Source organism: Xyrauchen texanus, chromosome 1, assembly GCF_025860055.1.
Source record: "Xyrauchen texanus isolate HMW12.3.18 chromosome 1, RBS_HiC_50CHRs, whole genome shotgun sequence".
Lineage (NCBI taxonomy): Eukaryota > Metazoa > Chordata > Actinopteri > Cypriniformes > Catostomidae > Xyrauchen > Xyrauchen texanus.
In genome coordinates this window covers 1,555,354-1,576,676 of record NC_068276.1, presented here as the reverse complement: position 1 = coordinate 1,576,676, position 21,323 = coordinate 1,555,354, and the positions used below count along the sequence as shown (strand labels likewise).

The following is a 21,323-nucleotide window of genomic DNA, read 5'->3' as shown; positions in this document are numbered from 1 at the left end:
AGAAGCTGAGCGCTCCACGTTCCTCAACGCGCCGCTCTCTCCGTCCGGTCTCTTCGGTTCCGCGGTAAGTGGCATTGTTGACCGTTTTTCGGAAGTCCAGAAAGCCACCCAAGCCATGAATCTCTTCCTGCCTCGCCGCGCTAGCTCCTCTGCAGGCCGCCCACGTAACCAGCCTCCTGCACGAGCATCTTCACAGCGCCCAGCTCAACAAAGCCAGACTACCCAGCGTCGACAGGGCGGCCGCCCCAGATCGCGCTCAGACAGCCGCCGCAGACTGCCGCCCCCCCGCGGGCCTCGGCCTAAGATTGCGCTGAAACCTGAACAACCGAAGTCCTCCTAGCTTTGTTGAAAAAAAACGACGGCTCAGTCCCGCCGCGGCCGGACCACCGTCAAAGCTTCGCCCCCTGTCAGTCCCCTTCTCTCAGGCTACTACAGTGGTGAATTCAGCAGCCAACAAGCCGGTGTTACTACCCGCTTGCCTGCACTCATACGCCGTTTTCACGGCGACACAAAAAGATCTTGTAAAGAGCAAACATGTCTTATGTGTAGAAAATGTGCCCACAATCCAGTGTTCACCCCTACACACAAGCATTACACTTCCCCGTGTTCCTATCAGAGCACACTCACATAAAGCGGGCACAGCCCGCTCGAGTGTTAGAGTCAATAAATGCGCCCACGAGCCCGTGCGCGTGTCCCCTCTCTGCCCGCTCTGTCACACGGCCAGCAAACACCTCTCTATGTGTAAGTCCCGTGCCCGTGACTATGCTCGCGCATCACTTAACAGATGTGACTCTTTCCCCATTCATCTCAATCGGGAAGTCACTCACAGAACAGCATGTCCCTGCTGTCTGCGAGCAGTCATGCATAAGCACAATAAGCGCACTCACACATTCTGTTCAGCCCGCTGTGTACGGCAATCAGGGCGACTCGGCCATTCACCCTCTACCGTTACGCTTCAAAGCGTGGGAAGCTATCCCAGGGATATGCAAATGGGTGTTAAGCACAATAAAACAGGGCTATTTGCTAAAGTTCGATCGCCGCCCTCCCTGGCTTGCGAATTCTGAACTATCTGGACGATTGGCTGATTTTGGCACAGTCACATACGGAGCTTCTGTCTCACAGGACAGTTCTCCTCAGTCATCTGAACAGTCTGGGTCTTGCAGTCAATTGGACCAAGAGCTCACTACAGCCCAGTCAGGCAATTTCCTTCCTTGGAATAGAACTAGACTCTGTGGCAATGACGGCTCGCTTATCTACACGGCGCCGCGTCTTTTCAGATGAACAGCCTCACGCCTCTGAAAAAATTTCAGAGAGTGTTAGGTTACATGGCCTCAGCCGCAGCAGTACTTCAGCTGGGTTTACTGTGCATGAGCCCGCTTCAGCATTGGCTAAACACCCGCGCGTCTCGCCGGGCGTGGGCCACAGGCCGCCAGCCGATCAGAGTGACTCAGACCTGTATATCAGCTCTGCAGCCTTGGACGGTGGCCGAATGGTATCAGCGGGGAGTGACGATGGGAGCTGTATCTCGCCGAAAAGTCATCTCGACAGACGCGTCCAACACGGGTTGGGGCGCGGTCTGCGAGGGCTCGCCGGTTTTCGGCCTATGGTCAGTTCAGGAAAAGCTCCTTCACATAAATTGTCTGGAAATGATAGCGGTCGAGTACGCGCTCGTGCGCTTCCTCCCGGTCATTCAGGGTCACCACTTCCTGGTCCGTTCGGACAACAGATCTGTAGTATCCTATCTAAACCGTCAAGGCGGTGTCAGATCCAGGAACCTCTTCCATCTGACAAAACGCATACTAAGTTGGTCCCAGGGCCTCCTGCGCTCGCTGAGGGCGACGCACGTGCCAGGCCACCTGAACGACGGCCCAGACAGACTGTCCAGAGACAATGTTCCCCCAGGGGAATGGTCCCTGCACGCTCAAACAGTCCAGAAATTATGGCAAATATTCGGCAGAGCAGAGATAGACCTCTTCGCGTCAGAAGAGAACTCTCACTGCCCAGTATTTTTCTCGAAAAGTGAGGACGCGCTGGCCCAGGACTGGCCCAACCGCCCGCTTTACGCCTTCCCTCCTGTCTCGCTATTGCCACAGGTAATGCAGAGGATCAGGGAAACGTGTCACTCGGTGCTCCTCATAGTCCCGCGCTGGGAGAATCAGACATGGTTCCCGGAGCTTACGCAGCTGTCACTGACAGCCCCGTGGCCCATCCCAGTGAGAGCAGATCTCCTCTCTCAAGCTCGCGGCACGATCTGGCATCCCCACCCAGAGCGCTGGGCGCTGCACGCGTGGGTGATCAACGACTACCCGTCGCTTTGCCAGAAGGAGTAATGAACACTATTATACACGCTAGAGCCCCTTCCACGAGAAGACTATGCGTCCAAATGGTCGGTGTTTTCAAAATGGTGCACCGACAGAGACCTGGACCCACGGACATGTGGGGTGTCGTCACTGCTCGTGTTTTTACAAGCGCTGTTGGATAAGGACAGATCCCCATCCACGCTCAAAGTGTACATGGCGGCCGTCACGGCGTTCGCCGAACCCCTGCACGGGCAGTCACGGGGAAAAAACGAGCTGGTCATCCGCTTCCTCAGGGGAGCTAGAAGGATGAACCCCCACGCCCCCATCGGTCCCTATCTGGGATCTTTCTGTAGTTCTCGAAGCTATGAAAGCCCCCCCTTTCGAACCGCTTGAATCCGTGGATTTGAAATACCTTTCATTCAAAACCGTTTTTCTGACTGCCCTGTCATCAGTTAAACGTGTGGGAGACCTTCACGCGCTGTCTGTCAGCGCTGCGTGTATGTAGTTTGGACCAAGTGACTCCAAGGTCATTTTAAAGCCTAGACACGGCTATGTCCCCAAGGTGATCGGTACTCCTTTCAGAGCACAGATTATTTCCCTATCGGCTCTGCCAGCATCCGATAGCGAACGCGACACAAATCTCCTTTGCCCATTCAGAGCACTGAGATTGTATACTGCGCGCTCCGCCTCTTTCAGACGCACTGAGCAGCTTTTCGTTTCGTTCGGAGGGCGCACCAAGGGTCTCGCCACCTCGAAACAGACACTGTCTAGATGGATAGTGGACGCTATTGCTGCCGCGTACGCGTCGAAAGACCTGCCATGCCCGTTAGGCATTAGGGCTCACTCCACCAGAGGCATGGCCTCCTCGTGGGCATGGTCCAGCGGGATTTCCATTCAGGACATATGTGTGGCAGCGGGCTGGGCTTCCCCCTCCACCTTTGTCAGATTTTACAATCTGGAAGTGCCCGCTCTGCAGGCAAAACTACTAGCGGTTTAATACGCTACAGCTCCCCTGGGGAGCTGCACTAATGGACACATTCCACACAGACCGGCACCGCTGCTCTGTTTTTCCCTTCCCACTATGTGCTTATGTATCACACACACACTGACCCGCACTCTTGCCGGCCAAATATTATTTCCCCACTCACAAGGGCTCCCCTGGGTCCCCCCACCCCCCTGGGGCTCATGCAGTGGATGCTTGGCGCGCACGCCGTTGACAATGGGTTCCCGTAGCGTAAGCTAGCTTACGCAATACGAGAGAACCTCTCGTAAGAGAACGTCTCGGTTACCTACGTAACCTCGGTTCTCTCTAGATGAGGGAACGAGCATTGCGTAGCTGGCCGTGCTCGCGCCACGAGCGATTTTCGCTTCATTCAATGAAAAGCCTACGAACTGCGCTTATATGCACCCTAGCCACGCCCATTCTGGCGGGCTTTGGGACAGTGAGCGCGCGGGCGCCTCTCATTGGGCGCGAGTTCACGCAAGTTCGTCTATAGGCTGCAGCAGTTGCCACAGAGCAACCAATGAGCTCGCTAGCTAGCCCGCTCAAGGTCTGCAGTTGCTGCACTGCGTTGACAAATGATACAAAATTAAGGATAATTTTTTGGCTTCAATATCTCAGAAAAGTTGAATCTTTCCCGTAGCGTAAGCTAGCTTACGCAATACTCGTTCCCTCATCTAGAGAGAACCGAGGTTACGTAGGTAACCAAGACGTTTTCTTCTTACAAGTGAAGTTTAACCATTACATTAAATTTGCAGCAATGTTCATCATGTATATTTTAATGAAAAAGGTGAAAGGCACTTAATACATTTTAAAACGCGCATGTATGTATGTATTATGTGAGTGTGTGTGTATATTTGTAGGGATGGGTTGGGGGCCGTCAACACAGTAAAAACAACTCAAGGTAACAAGATACATTTTGGAATGCAGTAAATAGCATAGGTTCAGGGTGTTTGCATGGTGTTTTGACACTGGCAGTGAAGGCACGTGTTCTTTTTAAAACCACATGCAGTGTGTGACCATGATTGGCACACTGTGCACTGTGACCATGAACGCCACTTCTTTCTTGCGTCCTTCTTCTTGTCATCAAAATGGACGCGGCAGACACAGCACACATTGCCTTCATCTACCAAAGGAAAACACAAATATTTTGGAAGTCAAGCCAGTTAGTTGAAATAGTCATCACCATATTCAAAGCAACATCTAAAAGGCAGCTTGTTCATTTGTAACTGTTGCCAAATGCAAATGTGGGTATTGCACATCAATTAATCTCAGATCTTGCTGATGCTCAATCATAAGATAAAAGCAGGTCAACAAAGAAGAGTTCCTGGGTTCCATTTCAGAAAGTGGCTTTAGTATAACCCTGAAATAAGGAACACTCTGGGTTTTCCCTTTCAGAAATGGATGTAAATCAAACCTGAGACAGAGGGGTAACTAATTTTTAATTTCAGAAATCTCATCACCACTTTGTTCTTCAGCTGCTTCCAGAGCTCAACTTCACATTGATGCAGGTTTATGATTACTAATTGTAAGGCCATAACTCGTACAGTCGTATGTCGGCCTGCTGTAGACACCCGTAGGCTTGTACACGGGTACATTATCATTTAAAAAGCAATTGCTGGTGTTCTTACCTCCTATCTCTGTGTTTGTATTGTAAAGAAATGTACTGGACAACACCCTTTGCACTCTCGAGATGTTTTATACGTTACAGAGATTTGGAAAAGGCTGTATGTATTCTGCACGTTCTGCCTGGAATCTGCCCCTTGAAAGACTTAAAAGTGAATATAGTTAAATGCTGTTATATCCTAAATGAAAGGATTGGAGGCTAATTTGTCAGTTTGTCACTGTCTAATGTTTTTTTCCCCCCTTTTATGCTTCTGTTTCCATATCTGTTCTTATTGTAGTATTGTAATCTGTTGAAACTGCCTGTTTTTATCTATGCTGCTGCTAGTCTTGGCCAGGTCTACTATGAGGAAGAGCTCATTTGTCTCAATGGAACTTTCTGTTATATAAAAATAGCCACAATGTAGAAAGATACCTTTATCTGCAGTCATCACGATGGCTACAGTAGTAGCTGTTTCTGAGGACTCTTCCATCTGCTGTGCTTCCAAAGTACATAAAACAAAACACAATAATAACTTTCTTAATACAAATTTTTAATCTTAATTACAAATTCATAATTCAATTTGTCAGCATTTATACTGTCAATAGTTAAGTAATAAATCACTGATTTAAAAAAAGACAGTTCCATTATTTGCATCTAAATCTCAACAACCAATTCAAGATGTAAAATGATCAGAATACCAACCTTATATATGCTGTTTAATGTCACCTGGATAAATATTGTATCCATAAATTGTAATTTTCAAACAAGTGAGCTTTTCTCTTTGTGTCAAATGTCAATGGAAGACTTCTCAGAACAGTAGTTTTAATTAAGCTCGAACTTAAGCAATACCAAAAACTGATTTGTAACATTTGGTAAAATGTATTACGATTACAAGAAATACAATTTTCACACATGGCCTCTAAAATTTCCTCCACCGACTTCGTCTGGATGCCATCCGCTGTGTCTGTTGATTTGAAAATATTAAACCATCACACAAAGGTGAAAATTTCAACTTTTGATTTAATTGTATCATTTCAATAATGTATACAGTGGTCAAATGTGGTGTGTTATGACCACAGTTACATATCTAGTTAACTATGCTTCTTAAGTTTAATGTTATATATTTATTTGAAAATAAAATAAAAACAACTCAGCGACAGCGTACCTTCTGCATCCATGTGCTCTGACATCCCCTCTCCCAAGTCAGTGGGGTTGCATTGTGCTGCATCTGATTGATATTTTTAGAAAAAAAAGAAAGACAGAAAAAACCCTTATGTAGCATGAGCTTAACAAATAATTGGCCTTCCTGCAAAACTGGACAAAAATAATGAATCACACAGCAGTGAATATATCAATGAAGGAATGTAATTCGAAGGAATTATATACTTTAATTAGTGAATAGTTTGATGATCATGAAAAAGATGAAAACCACTGCCAAGGGCCACAGTCACTAGTCATATTCAACTAAACATCTATAGGATATTCAGGATAATGACAAAACTGAGAAATAGTGTCACATCCCTTACAAACTGTCAAAGACACATACAGAATCTATAACCTGAATCTGTTTTAATTAAATTTTATTTATATAGCACCAATTCATAACACAAGTTATCTCATAGCACTTTACAAACAGAGTAGGTCTAGACCATACTCTCTATAATATTATTAACAAAAACCCAACAATTCCCACCATGAACAAGCACTACTGTAGGTGACAGAGGCAAGGAAAAACTTCTTTATAAAGGGGTCATATGATGGTTCTAATAATAACATTAACTTGTGTATTTGGTTTAATGCAATGCATTTATGCGGTTTTAGGTTAAAAAAAAGCCATTATTTTACACATACTGTACATTATTGTTGCTCCTCTATGCCAGTGGTTCCCAAACCTGTCCTGGCGCCCCACCAACACTGCACGTTTACTTTGTCTCCCTAATCAAACACACCTGATTTAAATCATCAGCTCATTAACCCGTGTGATTATGAGCTAATGAGTTGAATCAGGTGTGTTTAATTAGGGAAACAAAGAAAACGTGCAGTGTTGGTGGGGCGCCAGGACAGGTTTGGGAACCACTGCTCTATGCCACTCCTTTCTGAAACATTGGCCAGAGATCCAGTGCATTGTGATTGGCCCAAATACCTTAAGCGCCTGATGGAAATATCACGCTTCTTACCATTTCTGGAACATCAGCTCCCAAAGCAAAGCAAAGCAATATTGACAGATGATAATGTCAGTCCTACCTTATCAATTAGAGCCGGAATCTGATCCGGATAATGCAGATGACTAAGCTGATCGATCAACGTTGCCAGCGCGACTGGACCAGAATTGGTAAGTTTGCATTTGTTATCGTTGAAACGACAAAGATGTAGTCTGAGCTCTCCCAGGTGCTAGAAACAGTTCTCCGAAAAATGTGCAGCACACAGTCGAATATTTGGATTGTACTGTTCTGGAACAGTGTTGTAAATAAAGCTTAGCCACTGTTTTCTAATTGTGTCCTCTTTTGGAAAGCCAAACAAAGTAGCTTGGCTTTCGCAACGAAAAACACAGCATCTCCACGACATGCCGGCACTGGCGAGGATAAAAGTTACGCCTTCTTTCTTTGCGTATACATTTGGGCGGTATTATGGAACTCTGCCCCCACATACTAACGTAGAGATGTAAGGGCCGTGTTTGAACGAAGTGTTTTAGGAAGGTGTGGCTGAGCCTTAACTTTTACAAAGAATATCTCTTTAGGTTTGAGACTTTAATCTTTGTAACGCTGAGATCTTATACATGCACAAACAGCTACATAACACACTAAAAAGAAAGAAAAACAAGAAATTGCATCAAATGACCCCTTTAAGAAGCAGAAACCTCAAGAAGAACCATGGCTCAGGGTGGGCGGCCATCCACCTTGACCGGTTGCGGTGAAGGGACAGAGAGAGATGCAATGCCCGGCCAAATCTATACAAATACTTACATGTAGGCCTATATTATTCTTTAGTTAACTTATTTTCCCCACTTTGCACAGAGCCAAATGGTCTGCTAAAACACAAGTGGAGAAAGACACTGGTAATGGTAATGTCACTTACTTATTTCAAATGAAATCTCCTCTGCAGCTTTCAAAATTTCTACCAATTGGTTCCTTCCATAAAAGGAAGGCTTCCTGAGGTTAAGGCTTGTGGGCAGTCCCGCTACTTTAATGGTCATGCCCTGATTTACCAGGGACTGGTAGAGGAGCCTCCCAGTACCTCCGGCCTCCTCTGAAATACACGGGCAGACACATGCATGCACACGTTACACAATGTTACACAGTTGGGACAATTGTGACTCTCCCCTCTAGTTGATAGCCAGTGTACAGGATACAAACAGACATTTTGATAAGTTGTCAATCTAATGGTTGATGGGCACATTAGATAATTTATTCATTTGATAATAATGCCATGGATTCATGAAGGTATTAAAAGTATTTGAACTTATGCTTACTATATTTTTGGTTGAATAGATCTTTCACTTTTTCTACCAGAATCAGAATCAAAATCAGCTTTATTGCCAAGTGTGCTTACACATACAAGGAATTTGTCTTGGTGACAGAAGCTTCCAGTGTACAACAATACAAACAATACCAAAAACAGCAGCAAGACATAGGTAATTAAAAACAAAAAAGAACACAAAATAAATAATTACATATACGTACATACACTCACCTTCATACATACCCACATACACACGTAGTGCAAATCTATTACAATCTGTTATATAAAGAACAGAAAACAGTATATTATGTACAGAGCAATGTAAGTAATGGCAGAAGTGGATATGTTGGATAATATAAATAGGTTTAAGCTGTGTATTGCACATAATTATTGCTCAATGGGGCAATTTAATTGTTCATTAGATGGATGGCCTGAGGGAAAAAACTGTTCCTGTGTCTGACGGTTCTGGTGCTCAGAGCTCTGAAGCGTCGGCCAGAAGGCAACAGTTCAAAAAGGTTGTGGGCAGGGTGAGTGGGGTCCAGAGGGATTTTACCAGCCTTTTTCCTCATTCTGGAAGTGTATAGTTCTTGAAGGGGGGGCAAGGGGCAACCAATAATCCTCTCAGCAGACCGAACTGTCCTTTGTAGTCTTCTGATGTCTGATTTCGTAGCTGCACCAAACCAGACAGTTATTGAAGTGCAGAGGACAGACTCAATGACTGCTGAGTAGAACTGTTTCAGCAGCACTGGTGGCAGGTTGAACTTCCTCAGCTGGTGAAGGAAGTACAACCTCTGCTTGGCCTTTTTCACAATGGAGTCAATGTGTATCTCCCACTTCAGGTCCTGTGAGATGGTAGTGCCCAGGAACCTGAATGACTCCACTGCTGCCACAGTGCTGTTTAGAATGGTGAGGGGGGTCAGTGTTGGGGTGTTCCTCCTAAAGTCCACAATCATCTCCACCGTTTTGAGCGTGTTCAGCTCCAGGTTGTTTTGACTGCACCAGACAGCCAGCCGTTCAACCTCCTTTCTATACGCAGACTCATCATCATCTCGGATGAGGCCGATGACAGTGGTGTCGTCTGCAAACTTCAGGAGCTTGACAGAGGGGTCCTTGGTGGTGCAGTCATTGGTGTACAGGGAGAACAGTAGTGGGGAGAGCACACATCCCTGGGGGGCACCAGTGCTGATGGTACAGGTGGTGGAAGTTAATTTTCCCTGCCTCACAAGCTGCTGCCTGTCCGTCAGAAAGCTGGTAATCCACTGACAGGTAGAGGTGGGAACAGGGAGTTGGTTTAACTTAGTCCGGAGTATATCTGGGATGATTGTGTTGAAAGCTGAGCTGAAGTCCACAAAAAGGATCCTTGCATATGACCCCGGTCTGTCCAGATGTCGCAGGACGTGATGCAATCCCATGTTGACTGCATCAACCACAGACCTGTTTGCTCGATAAGCAAATTGAAGGGGGTCCAGAAAGGGTCCATTGATGTCCTTCAAAAACACTTCATTTATACAAGCAGTGCAGCAGACTGATATATTTATTTGACATGTTGTTTGTTAGTGTGGCACTAAAGTAAACCTTACTTCTATGACACTGGTGTCCAAACCAGTAGCAGATTCAGCTCTTGGTATTAATTCTGACCCAACTCGTGTCATTCCATCCTTAAAAAAGGATTTCAGGGTTTCCTTTTGATTCCCATTAATGGGAGTTCCCTCTTGTTGAATAACAACAAAAAAAGAAAATCTAGTCAGTAATAAATCAGTAATAAAATAAGACAGTGTTGCAGATCATACCATCGTTCTCAGACACACTTGCCTAATTCTTCTAGATTAGCAACTGCAAGGCTTACCTCTCTGGGCCATCTTCAACCTAAAACATAAACAGAGAAAAACTTGCACAAGACAGATTTGTGAACGGGCCCTCTCTCTAAAAAGGCCAAAACCAAATTTTGGATTGTTCAACAAAGACATAGAGCATGGAAGTAATAAAACAAACTTACCACAGAAGTCCTTGCAATCCACTGAAAATTGAAGCTGTAAAGGGAGACAAAAAAGTTAGGTAAAGAGATATTAATGAAGACGAATACTGGCAATCTATTAGAAGTATTACTGTCTTACAGTGTGGAAAAAGTAATTGCTTTGGTTTTCTTGGGACCTGTCAATTATCGCAAAGAGAAATTGACAAAAATGCCTATCCCTAGTATGTAATAGTAAACAAGAATATAGGCACAGCCTTTCCTTGAGGAGTTCTGTTGTGAACATAGATGTCCAATACCATTCCTCAATAATCATTATGGTTTGCAAACTTATGTTCTGTTTATTTATTTCCTTACAGGCTACATCAAAAATAAATGCAATGTTGAAGCAAGTCTAATTAAGGCGGCCATCTCCCAGAAATGTGCAGATGAATGCAAGATGTCAAAAAGGCGCCACAACGATTGTGTGTGAATCACTTATTTGTTCAGGATATGTTTAATGTTGTATTTCAGTTATTGTTGTGTTTGCGCGCACTTGTGTAAGTCTGTAATGAATATAATCTGTAAAAAAAGTAATATATTCATTCAAGTTATGAAAGTAGAAATAAAATAATAATTAAAACAACAGAACATGCATTTGTTGATTTGTTTTTTTTTATTTCATCAGTCCATTATCAGTGCCTTAGAAATGTGTGCACTAATACTGGTGTGCCCAAATCACCTGCCATGTTGTTTATAACTGTGACTGCAGGTTGCACATCATACATTAAACAGTGAACAATATCTACATTGAGGTGAGTTTAAGCAAAAGGAATTTACAATTTTAGGAAATCCCATATAAACCAGAGTACTGACCCAGTTGGATCCCATTAAAAATCCTACAGGATATTTATGCATTGTCCTATAAGACAATTCCTATCAGAATCCTATAGGAATGGTTCCAAAATATGATAGAAATTCTAATCCTGTAATATTTTCTTATTGGAATCCATTAGGATTGTTTGACAAGGGCGCACAAGCTTTTTCAGCTCTGCCCACTGTCTATGGGATTGAGTTCTGGGCTTTGTGATGGCCACATTTTTTCATTCGACCCTCTATTGAACAACATAAATACCTGCACATACTGCACCTGTGAGATCATTTCAAGATATGTAAAAATTCCATCCCATTTACAATTTGCCAACATTAATTCTTGCTTGTTAACCGCAACATTCTTCATTGATGCACAACGATACTTTGTCATACAATTAATTCGGACTGAAACCAAATCTGTATAAAAAATAAAAACAAATGTTATGAAAACACAAATATTCTCTTTCAGTGATAACATGGGTGGCTCTTAAAAGAGCCTTTGGGTGCAGCTGGAGCGTCACTTTACTTGGAGCTGGTGTACTTGGTGACGGCCTTTGTGCCCTCAGACACGGCGTGTTTGGCCAGTTCACCGGGCAGCAGCAGACGCACGGCGGTCTGGATCTCTCTCGATGTGATGGTGGAGCGCTTGTTGTAGTGAGCGAGACGAGACGACTCACCGGCGATGCGCTCGAAGATGTCGTTGACGAAGGAGTTCATGATGCCCATCGCCTTGGAGGAGATCCCGGTGTCAGGATGGACCTGCTTCAGGACTTTGTACACGTAGATAGCGTAACTCTCCTTCCTGGACTTTCTGCGCTTCTTTCCTCCCTTACCGGCGGCCTTCGTGACGGCCTTCTTGGATCCCTTCTTCGGGGCGGACTTTGCTGGTTCAGGCATGACAATATAATTAGTCAAATTCAAAGTAATTTAGGTACTGAAAATCGCACTGACAAATTTATACTCTCCTCTATACTAATTTTCTGAGGAGTCAATGCGCACCTCTGATTGCGTGATTTTATTGGCTACACCCATTCCATGATTTCATTGGTCAGCTACAAGTGTGACGGGTCGGAATAAGAGCCAATCAGAGGCTTCCACATGAAAGTCCCTCTTATCACCTCTTGTTTGAAAATCACCATCCCCCACAAGATTCGGGTTCCTTTGTTCAGTTTTCCCGCTCATTTTGTTTAATTACATATTATGAAAGAAGAGGGGGAAAGCGGGAAAGATTTGTCTATAAATATTGTGTATATAAATATACACAATATTATACATGTATTTCTACAATAAATACAGTTTGAACGAACGCATGTATACATAATTCAAGACAGACTTTACTGTATTCCGGAAGACAGAAACGTGATCTTCAATGCTGTACAAGTTTGAAAAATAAAAAAATCACGTTACGTTACAATTACGTTAGATTACTGTTTACGCTCACATATCAACCGGTTTCCCCAGAAGGAATCAGGTTGATATGTGAGAGTAAACATTAATCTACAATTCTATACATGTTTGAAAAGAATGTCAAACACCAGACGATATTTGGACACAGCAGTTGTACAAAGAGACAATTTCCTTTTATTCATGAACCGTGATACATTCATTAAACGAGTGCGCGCATACACAAATACTTTCTGGAGAACATGAATAATATTGATGTTCAATGCGTGTATATAAACAGAACTATACCACAAAAGACATTAACTCTTCTTATGAGAGTGTGTGTGGCTCTTAAAAGAGCCGTTGGGTTTATCTGATGAGAATAAAGACGTTTATCCTCCGAAGCCGTACAGAGTTCGTCCCTGTCGTTTCAGCGCGTACACAACGTCCATGGCAGTGACGGTCTTTCTCTTGGCGTGCTCGGTGTAGGTGACGGCATCACGGATCACGTTCTCCAGAAACACCTTCAACACACCGCGAGTCTCCTCGTAGATCAGACCGGAGATACGCTTGACACCGCCGCGGCGAGCGAGACGACGGATGGCGGGTTTGGTGATTCCCTGGATGTTATCACGCAACACTTTGCGGTGACGCTTAGCGCCTCCTTTCCCAAGTCCTTTTCCTCCTTTACCTCTTCCAGACATGGTGCTTACAGAAAAACGATCACCAGAATATGTGGTTGAGTTTGCTAGTAACAGCATTTACATTTGCCTACAGGACCTAGTAGAAACATCACACTGAAGGCGGAGACTAAACACGTCACGTATTTTTCCTTCTCACAGCGCTGACGTACCAAAGCTTTTAATTAAAAAATTGTTTGTTTGATGAGAATTTGTTTCAGATCAAAGTCCAAATAATTATTTATAAAATAGAAGACAAAAAAAAGGTACAAATGTCAGTGTGGATATTTTTTATTTTTGCGGTTGGAGAAAATTGTAAGCAAAACAAATTTTAAGGGGTCTCATTCACCGAGACAGTATTTACCTGCAGTCATTTACTTCCGTGTTCAAAACCCCGAAGTATGAAAAAAAAAAAAAAAAGTTTATTCTATCCTTCCAACAGGTTTTGCTTTAGTTGTACTGGTGCAGTTTTACTTAAGGATTAAACGTCTAAGGCCAGTGTAATCTTTAAAAGATTATTTTTAGGTAGGCGATGTTTAGTAGCACTGCGATTTCATTATTGCTTTTAAAAGAGCAATAACAAACAAAAGAGAAAATCTCTCTTCATAGACTAAAAGTAATAAAAATGGACTTGAAAGACTCTTTGAGGGTAAATGAAGTGGCTCTTAAAAGAGCCTTTGGGGCGGATGTGAATGACGTCGCTGTGGATTTAAGCGCGCTCTCCACGAATGCGGCGGGCCAGCTGGATGTCTTTGGGCATGATGGTGACCCTCTTGGCGTGGATGGCGCACAAGTTGGTGTCCTCGAACAGACCGACCAAATAAGCCTCGCTGGACTCCTGCAGGGCCATGACGGCGGAGCTCTGGAAGCGCAGATCCGTCTTGAAATCCTGAGCGATTTCTCTCACCAGACGCTGGAAAGGCAGTTTGCGGATCAGCAGCTCAGTGGACTTCTGATAACGGCGGATCTCTCTCAGCGCCACGGTACCGGGCCTGTAACGATGAGGCTTCTTGACGCCACCGGTGGCGGGGGCGCTCTTGCGGGCGGCTTTAGTAGCGAGCTGCTTCCTCGGGGCTTTTCCACCGGTGGACTTGCGAGCGGTCTGTTTGGTTCTTGCCATGATGACGAGATTCTCTTCACTGTTCAACACAGTAAATGAAGAACAGCGACACACCGCTGCTATTTAAAGCCGTGTGCGATCACGCGCTCAGTGTGGTGAGGGTTTAGAGGCGTGTGATTGGCTGATATGGACGTGTACGCATGACAGTTGACCAATGACTGTGCGGCACGTCTTTTCAAACAAGCGGCGACAGTTTCCCGCTCAAAATCGTTAGTTCAGTTCAACTCAATGCGCATTAAATAAACGCTTCACGTTTCTTTGTCCAGCTTTTATACTCGAGTACTAAAATTTATTAATTAAAAAATGAATGTAGAATCGTGAATGTAATGACTAATAAGCAGGTAATAGCAGTGGTAGATTTAATTATTATAATAACAATAAATAGTAGTACATTAACTTATTTGCGTACTTGTGCAGAAATATACATAAATACACAGAGTTAATATATACATATATAAATTAATTCACAATGTTACTTGATTATTTATACTACATACATATACTACCGCTCATCTTAACATTCATAAATGCTGGAAAAACTCAAGCAGACAATCATAACAAGACTCGTTCAAACAAGAGGGATCAGCACCTTGTGGAGGTAATGAGCGAAAATCAGAGGACCAGCTTCTGGTCTGTAGTCTAGGCGCAGTGGTTTTCAAACTTTTCGATGCCAAGGACCCCCAAATATAATATTCTTGTGAGGCACCCCCTTCCTAAAATATATAAGCAGCTTTATATTTTCATGTATAAAGCCCAACTGTACTGTGTGAGAAAAATAGTGTGATATTATAAAGATTGCATAAAATTAAATAATTGGCTTTTGTTCTAAAGTCAGATTATATGAATAAAATATTATCTGTAAGCTATTAGCTCCTAAATATGATAAAGTCTATATTTCTTATCATCTTATTTTCACTGTTAATGTTTGTTTGTTTGTTCAACTGAAGAGAAAACATTTCAACTAAATGCAATTGTTTTTAGCCCTTTCACAATAAATATTGCTCCAAAGCAGCTTTATTCAGAATACAAAATAGATAGAAAGGTTTTTCACAAACCTATCTAAAAACCTATACATAATATAGTCAATATTAATATATATATAATAGTCAAAGGAATAAAATAATGATGATTATTAAAGATATATAATTCGGGTAAACCATAAGATCAGCTACATTATTCCCGGGCACATCTTTAATTAAAAGGTGCTCCTGCTTTCTCCATTTCTGATGTTGTGAATGAGATCTTGTTCATCTAAGAGTGTTTTTCAAGGTAGTTTGAAGACTTTTCGGTTCTCTACGGCCTTCTAATATTTATGGTGTTTTGTTGCATATTGTTTGATTTGTATTGTTCATGTTGAGCACTTTGGGTCTACTGTGTAATTTAAAAGTGCTTTATAAATAAATGAAATAAATTCTGAAGAAAGCAGAATGAAAGACTAGTAATGTCAAATGCATGTCCAACGTTTTTTATTTTTTCACTTTTATTTATTTATTTTAAATATGTGGCATATATATATATATAGACAGCACCTGAGTTAAATATATGAGTGTCACAGCAAAGGGTCTGAATACTTAGGACCATGTGATATTTCAGTTTTTCTTTTTTAATAAATGTGCAAAAATGTCAACAATTCTGTGTTTTTCTGTCAATATGTGTGTACAATAATGAGAGAAAAAAAATGAACTTAAATGATTTTAGCAAATGTGTAGCAAAAATGAATATAACAAAGAGTGAAAAATTTAAGGGGGTCTGAATACTTTCCGTACCCACTGTATATAAGTCATATGCCCTCCTATCTGTTTCAGGATTTTGCATATACCCAACAGAAGTGATATGTGTGGCCGCCAGAACAAACTTTTTAACAGTTTATATTGTATTATGAATTTGTTTATTAGTTAGAATAATAATCAAGTATTAACAAATGAGGAACAATAACGACACCTATTAATTTAAATACATATTTAACATGAAGTTACCACACCATTGTTCTTAGCAGTGTACCAGGCCAACAAGAAACTGCAATTATTACTCAATTACATGAACTGTATATAAATGTAATTAATTTCAGACATGCATAAATTCACAGCATGCCCACCTCTTCAGACAGGACTACACCACTGACTCTTGAGTACATTCACGCTCAAATAACATATCTAAAGATGAAGCTGAACCGATTGATTTACTAAAGTAATATTGTCCTAGTAACTTGGTTAATGGGGTGGCAACTATGGTTTAACTAAATAACATGATAAATTAAAATGGTAAACAAAAGTCTAATTAAAGTGTATCGCCCATCCCTACCACATGAATTCACAATGTTACTTTATTTATACTACATGGATCCAACAACAGCATCAGTAATTCAATCCACTTTGTTGCAGTTTATTAGAGAAACGGCGTTTAAAAGAGGATATAATCAGCAGTTGTTGCACACAAAATCCATTTTTAATTGTTTCCTTTATATTTAATAAGCCAATGAACTGAGGAAAAGAACAATTCACTCTCTCATAGTTCAAGTGAGTGGCTCTTAAAAGAGCCTTTGTGTTTCAGTGACAGACTTCAGTCCGTTTACTTGGTCTTGCCGGGTTTCTCGGTCTTCTTGGGCAGCAGCACAGCCTGGATGTTGGGCAGCACCCCACCCTGAGCGATGGTCACTCCACCCAAGAGTTTGTTCAACTCCTCGTCGTTCCGCACTGCCAGCTGCAGGTGACGGGGAATGATACGGGTCTTCTTGTTGTCCCGAGCGGCGTTTCCGGCCAACTCCAGGATCTCAGCGGTGAGATACTCGAGCACAGCGGCCAGATACACAGGAGCACCGGCGCCGACGCGCTCAGCGTAGTTTCCTTTGCGGAGCAGTCTGTGCACACGGCCAACGGGGAACTGCAGTCCCGCCCTGGATGAGCGAGTCTTAGCCTTCGCTCTCGCCTTACCTCCGGTTTTACCTCTGCCGCTCATTTTCAGATTAAGCTATTTCAACACAACGTAGAAACAGAATGCTCAATGTGACGCTGTCAACAGTATTTAAAGCAGGCTGTCAGTCGTCTATTGGCTGGAGTCTGTAAAACATTCTAACCAATCACAGAACTTCCCTCCGAACTCTAAACTCCTCCCTCTTATTTCTCCACTACATTCTGTGTTCATGAGAAACTTCCAGCTGAACGAGTTTTAAATTCAGTTTAATGTAAAAGACAATATCGATAATAATAACATGTTCAAATATATCTGACCTGAAGTAAATTTGATATTTCAGTGATATAGTCACAATCGATGCAGTTATTCATATAAAATGTTGTCAGATGCAAGATGTTGGTGCAATTACCTTCATTTTAGTTTTATGAAACACTGATTTTACACTCAACTTGTCAGGCGGGTGAAACTTAAACTGAATATCACGTTTGATATTTTCTGAATATACTGTTTTTTGATTTTGGTGTTTTTGGTTTATTACAGTCATAGTCAGGAGCAATTGTGTCCTCTCACAACCAATCTAATAAAACATCACAAAATAAATATAAAATACAAAAGTGTTGCTCTTTTATATGAAATAGTGGGTGGCTCTTAAAAGAGCCGTTTTGAGGGAGAAACTCGGAAGATCATTTACTTCTTTTGGGAGCTGCTTTCTTAGGCTTGGCTGCTTTAGCCTTTGCAGTTTTGGGTTTGACAACTTTGGCCTTTTGGGGCTCTTGGCTGCTTTCTTGGCGGCTGCTGGTTTCTTTGCCTTCTTGGGGCTCTTCGTTGCCTTTTAGCGGCTGCTGGTTTCTTCGCCTTCTTGGGAGATTTCTTGGCGGCAGGTTTCTTAGCCGCGGCACTCTTGGGCTTCTTGGCAGCGGCGGGTTTCTTGACTGCGGCCTTCTTGGCTTTAGGAGCGGCTTTCTTGGCGGGTTTCTTCGTGCTCTCGGCTTGTTTCTTGTTGAGCTTGAATGAGCCGGAGGCGCCGGTCCCTTTAGTCTGCACCAGAGTCCCTTTAGTCACCAGACTCCTAACGGCGATCTTGACGCGGGAGTTGTTCTTCTCCACATCGTATCCACCGGCGGCGAGAGCTTTCTTCAGGGCGGCGAGAGACACGCCACTCCTCTCCTTTGACGCAGTCACAGTTTTGACGATGAGATCACCGACGCTTGGACCCGTTTTCTTGGGTTTGGCAGCAGATTTCTTCTTGGGCGATTTGGCCGGCGGGGCGGCTGCAGCTGGAGCGGTTTCTGCCATCTCTCTGATCGGATCTGTAATCTCACAAACACACACGAGCACTGAGTGCAGTAATGAACAGCGACTGAGCGGCGCTGCGCTCTTAAAACCCTCATGAGAACCTGAAAGACTCAATCCGCTCGTGACAGCGTCTGTGTGCCTCCGAGGGCCGCTCGCGCTTGTGTTTTCTCCTCTCACATTTAGAGCAAAACTGGAGCGATAAAACAGTTTAATGGAGTGAAAACAATGTGAACACAGAGCAGGAGTTCTGCGCTTTATCTGGAGACTAAAACACGCGACGAGGAAACTTTTAGTTTTATGTCTAAACTTCAAATCCACATCGCGCACCAGCTATTGGAAAAGACCGCGTGTGATTTGGATGTGATTTTCATGCAGAAATGATTATATTTGATTGAACGCGTCTTCTGTGTTTTCAACACACACTTTGATAATGACTTTAATGAAATGAGCATCACTGAGGGACTTGTGGACTGTTTCATACAGGAGTTGTTTTGGGCAGATTGAAGCACACGCTCCGTGCCATATGATGATGTAATGTCAATAAACTGAAAAACGACTGTAAAAAGGACAATGTAAACAACTTTACAGTTCAAATTATACACGAATTTTAACAGAATAATTAATATAAGTGCTTTTATAAAATGATAAACTTTACATTTCTGACTTTTTACCCTCCTCATATGAACCATATCTGCTTCCATTGTAAGTGCCTCACTGAAACCACAATGTTTGCTTTCTTTAAAGGAGACATATTATGCCCCTTTTTACACGATGTAATATAAGTCTCAGGTGTCCCCAGAATGTGTCCGTCAAGTTTCAGCTCAAAATACCTCACAGATCGTTTATTTTACCCTGCCTTTATACCCCTGTTTTGTAGCCCTGATCCAAAAGGGCTGTTTTAGTGTCTGGAGCTTTAAATGCATAGGCACTGCTGCTACCCACAACCCTTCCTGGAAGTGAGCTGTGCCTTTCCTGCTGGTGCCATGGATAACTCGATGCAGCAGAACTTAAACAGTTAAAACATTATAAATAACAGGGAGGACACACAAATTCAATCATCTGACTGTATTGTGTATATTAAAGTTTATGAAATATAAAAAACAGCTATAGTTGTTGAAAATACCATTATGGTTTCATAATCGTTTTTGAAATAATGATCTGTTTTATTATACAGAAAATCCTCATTGCATGACCACTCAAGCGGGACTGTGGAGGACGCCAATCAGTTTATATGGTAACCGAAACAGAGCTACAGCTTCATTGATATGGAATAAGGTACTTCAGGACTAGTTGCTACATTACACCAAGCACAATATTTTCACAACATGCGTTTTTTCATAAATTCAGAAAGCCAAACTGCAAACGTTAAAAAAGTATAAAGTGCGAAACTTACGACTTGCAAATCTGAAGTTGGGTCATGGAGAGTTTGTATCGGTCCATCCTTGATCCTTCGCTTGGAAGTAAATCCAGCCTTGTGTTGACCATCATTGATGAAGCAGTCCGAGTTAGCTCAAGCGGCTCTAGCGAGGAGATAAATATGGCGGACTGTGCGCTGCTCGCTCAGGTTTTAATGAGGACGGATTTAAGCTACTTGGGCAGATCTCTTCGCCAGCCGTGAGCAGTACCTTTCCCCTTTTGATGTCATAAGAGGCTGCAAACCTGAAAATAGGGAGGAGAAAGAAACAAGGTTATGGTCTTTTACCATATTGTGGTGGTCTACACACACTGAGTGTAAAGTGGATTTTACATAATATGTCCCCTTTAAAGAAAAGGCAGGACGAGTCTAAATTATATTTATAGAATCCTTTATTTTTGTCACACATTATACTCACAGTTGTTTGCATATATACAGTGAAATGTATTAGTTTTCACATACCTATTTCACATAGGTCAGAGTGCGGCACCCCTGGAGCTAAGGGCCTTGCTCAAGGGCCCAACAGTGGCATCTTGGTGGTGCTGGTGCTTGAACCTTCTGGTCAGTAATTCTGAGCCTCAACCGCTGAGCTACCACTGCCCCAACTATTTTGTGGTATTCAATATTATGCGTAACATTCCTGTAAATTGTTATGTAGAGTTGAGAATTACTTTTTAGTTTTTTGTTTAGGAGTTAATTTACAACCTTCCATGTGGATTTGGTGTTATTAGTACTTCAAATGTATTGAAACTAGGGCTGTCAATCGATTAACATTTTTAATCGAATTAATTACATGCTGTCCCGATTAATTAATCGTGATTAATCGCATTTAATCACATATACAAATATTCTAAACGGGTGGTACTACAAGCTTGCATTTGTAATCTTGCAATGTTCCTTATTATGGTCTGTGGGCAGTGCGATTAATTGCTTTAATTTTTTTAATGCGTTATTTTTTGTCAAATTAATCGCACTGAATTAACGCGTTAAAAAAACAGCCTTAATTAAAATATATTTTTTTGCCTGTTCTTAACAAATAAGTGAATTTGTTTTTGTATGATTTTTACACATTTCTTAATCGAGAGGTGTGGGATTAATGAGAACTTTTATATAATACATTTTTCTGAATTGAACACTGAATTGGGAAAAGCGCTTTGGGAACGAGAATACCCACGCCGCCGCACTGAGGCTGTCCGGACCCCTACGGTTGTGAAGTGTTCTCACAAGAACGTGAGAGGTCTCAGACAAGAGCTTAAGATGTCGACTCAAGGACATAAGAGTCCGGAGTAGCATGAACATCCAAACTATAAAATCTGATGAATGTGTGCGGA

The 21,323-nt window shown here is 42.6% G+C and overlaps 5 protein-coding genes across 6 annotated transcripts in view; all 5 read right to left on the bottom strand.

Annotated features, from left to right (window-relative positions):
- Positions 1–5,623: 5,623 nt before the first annotated feature.
- On the bottom strand, positions 5,624–12,307 carry LOC127648344 (histone H2B-like). Its single transcript, XM_052133007.1, has 6 exons — positions 11,716–12,307; positions 10,362–10,395; positions 10,212–10,231; positions 7,982–8,152; positions 6,072–6,134; positions 5,624–5,870 (listed from the first exon to the last, which is right to left on the bottom strand). Exons 1-4 carry the CDS (start codon positions 12,084–12,086, stop codon positions 8,089–8,091), a joined length of 489 nt encoding a protein of 162 aa, XP_051988967.1. The 5' UTR covers positions 12,087–12,307; the 3' UTR covers positions 5,624–5,870; positions 6,072–6,134; positions 7,982–8,088.
- A 466-nt stretch (positions 12,308–12,773) lies between these two features.
- Positions 12,774–13,288, bottom strand: LOC127648629 (histone H4). Its single transcript, XM_052133324.1, has one exon. It carries the CDS (start codon positions 13,274–13,276, stop codon positions 12,965–12,967), a length of 312 nt encoding a protein of 103 aa, XP_051989284.1. The 5' UTR covers positions 13,277–13,288; the 3' UTR covers positions 12,774–12,964.
- A 656-nt stretch (positions 13,289–13,944) lies between these two features.
- LOC127648383 (histone H3) lies at positions 13,945–14,382 on the bottom strand. Its single transcript, XM_052133048.1, has one exon. It carries the CDS (start codon positions 14,370–14,372, stop codon positions 13,962–13,964), a length of 411 nt encoding a protein of 136 aa, XP_051989008.1. The 5' UTR covers positions 14,373–14,382; the 3' UTR covers positions 13,945–13,961.
- Positions 14,383–15,827: 1,445 nt separating this feature from the next.
- The window catches only part of LOC127648401 (histone H2A-like), a 374,379-nt gene continuing 368,883 nt past the window's right edge, over positions 15,828–21,323 (bottom strand). For both annotated transcript variants that reach the window (XM_052133076.1, XM_052133069.1), the window contains exon 2: positions 15,828–17,368. In XM_052133076.1, the coding sequence (XP_051989036.1) occupies positions 16,941–17,327 (387 nt within the window). In that variant the 5' untranslated portion in view covers positions 17,328–17,368 and the 3' untranslated portion in view covers positions 15,828–16,940. The remainder of the gene's footprint in view (positions 17,369–21,323) is intronic.
- LOC127648298 (histone H1-like) lies at positions 18,009–18,660 on the bottom strand. Its single transcript, XM_052132912.1, has one exon. It carries the CDS (start codon positions 18,576–18,578, stop codon positions 18,009–18,011), a length of 570 nt encoding a protein of 189 aa, XP_051988872.1. The 5' UTR covers positions 18,579–18,660.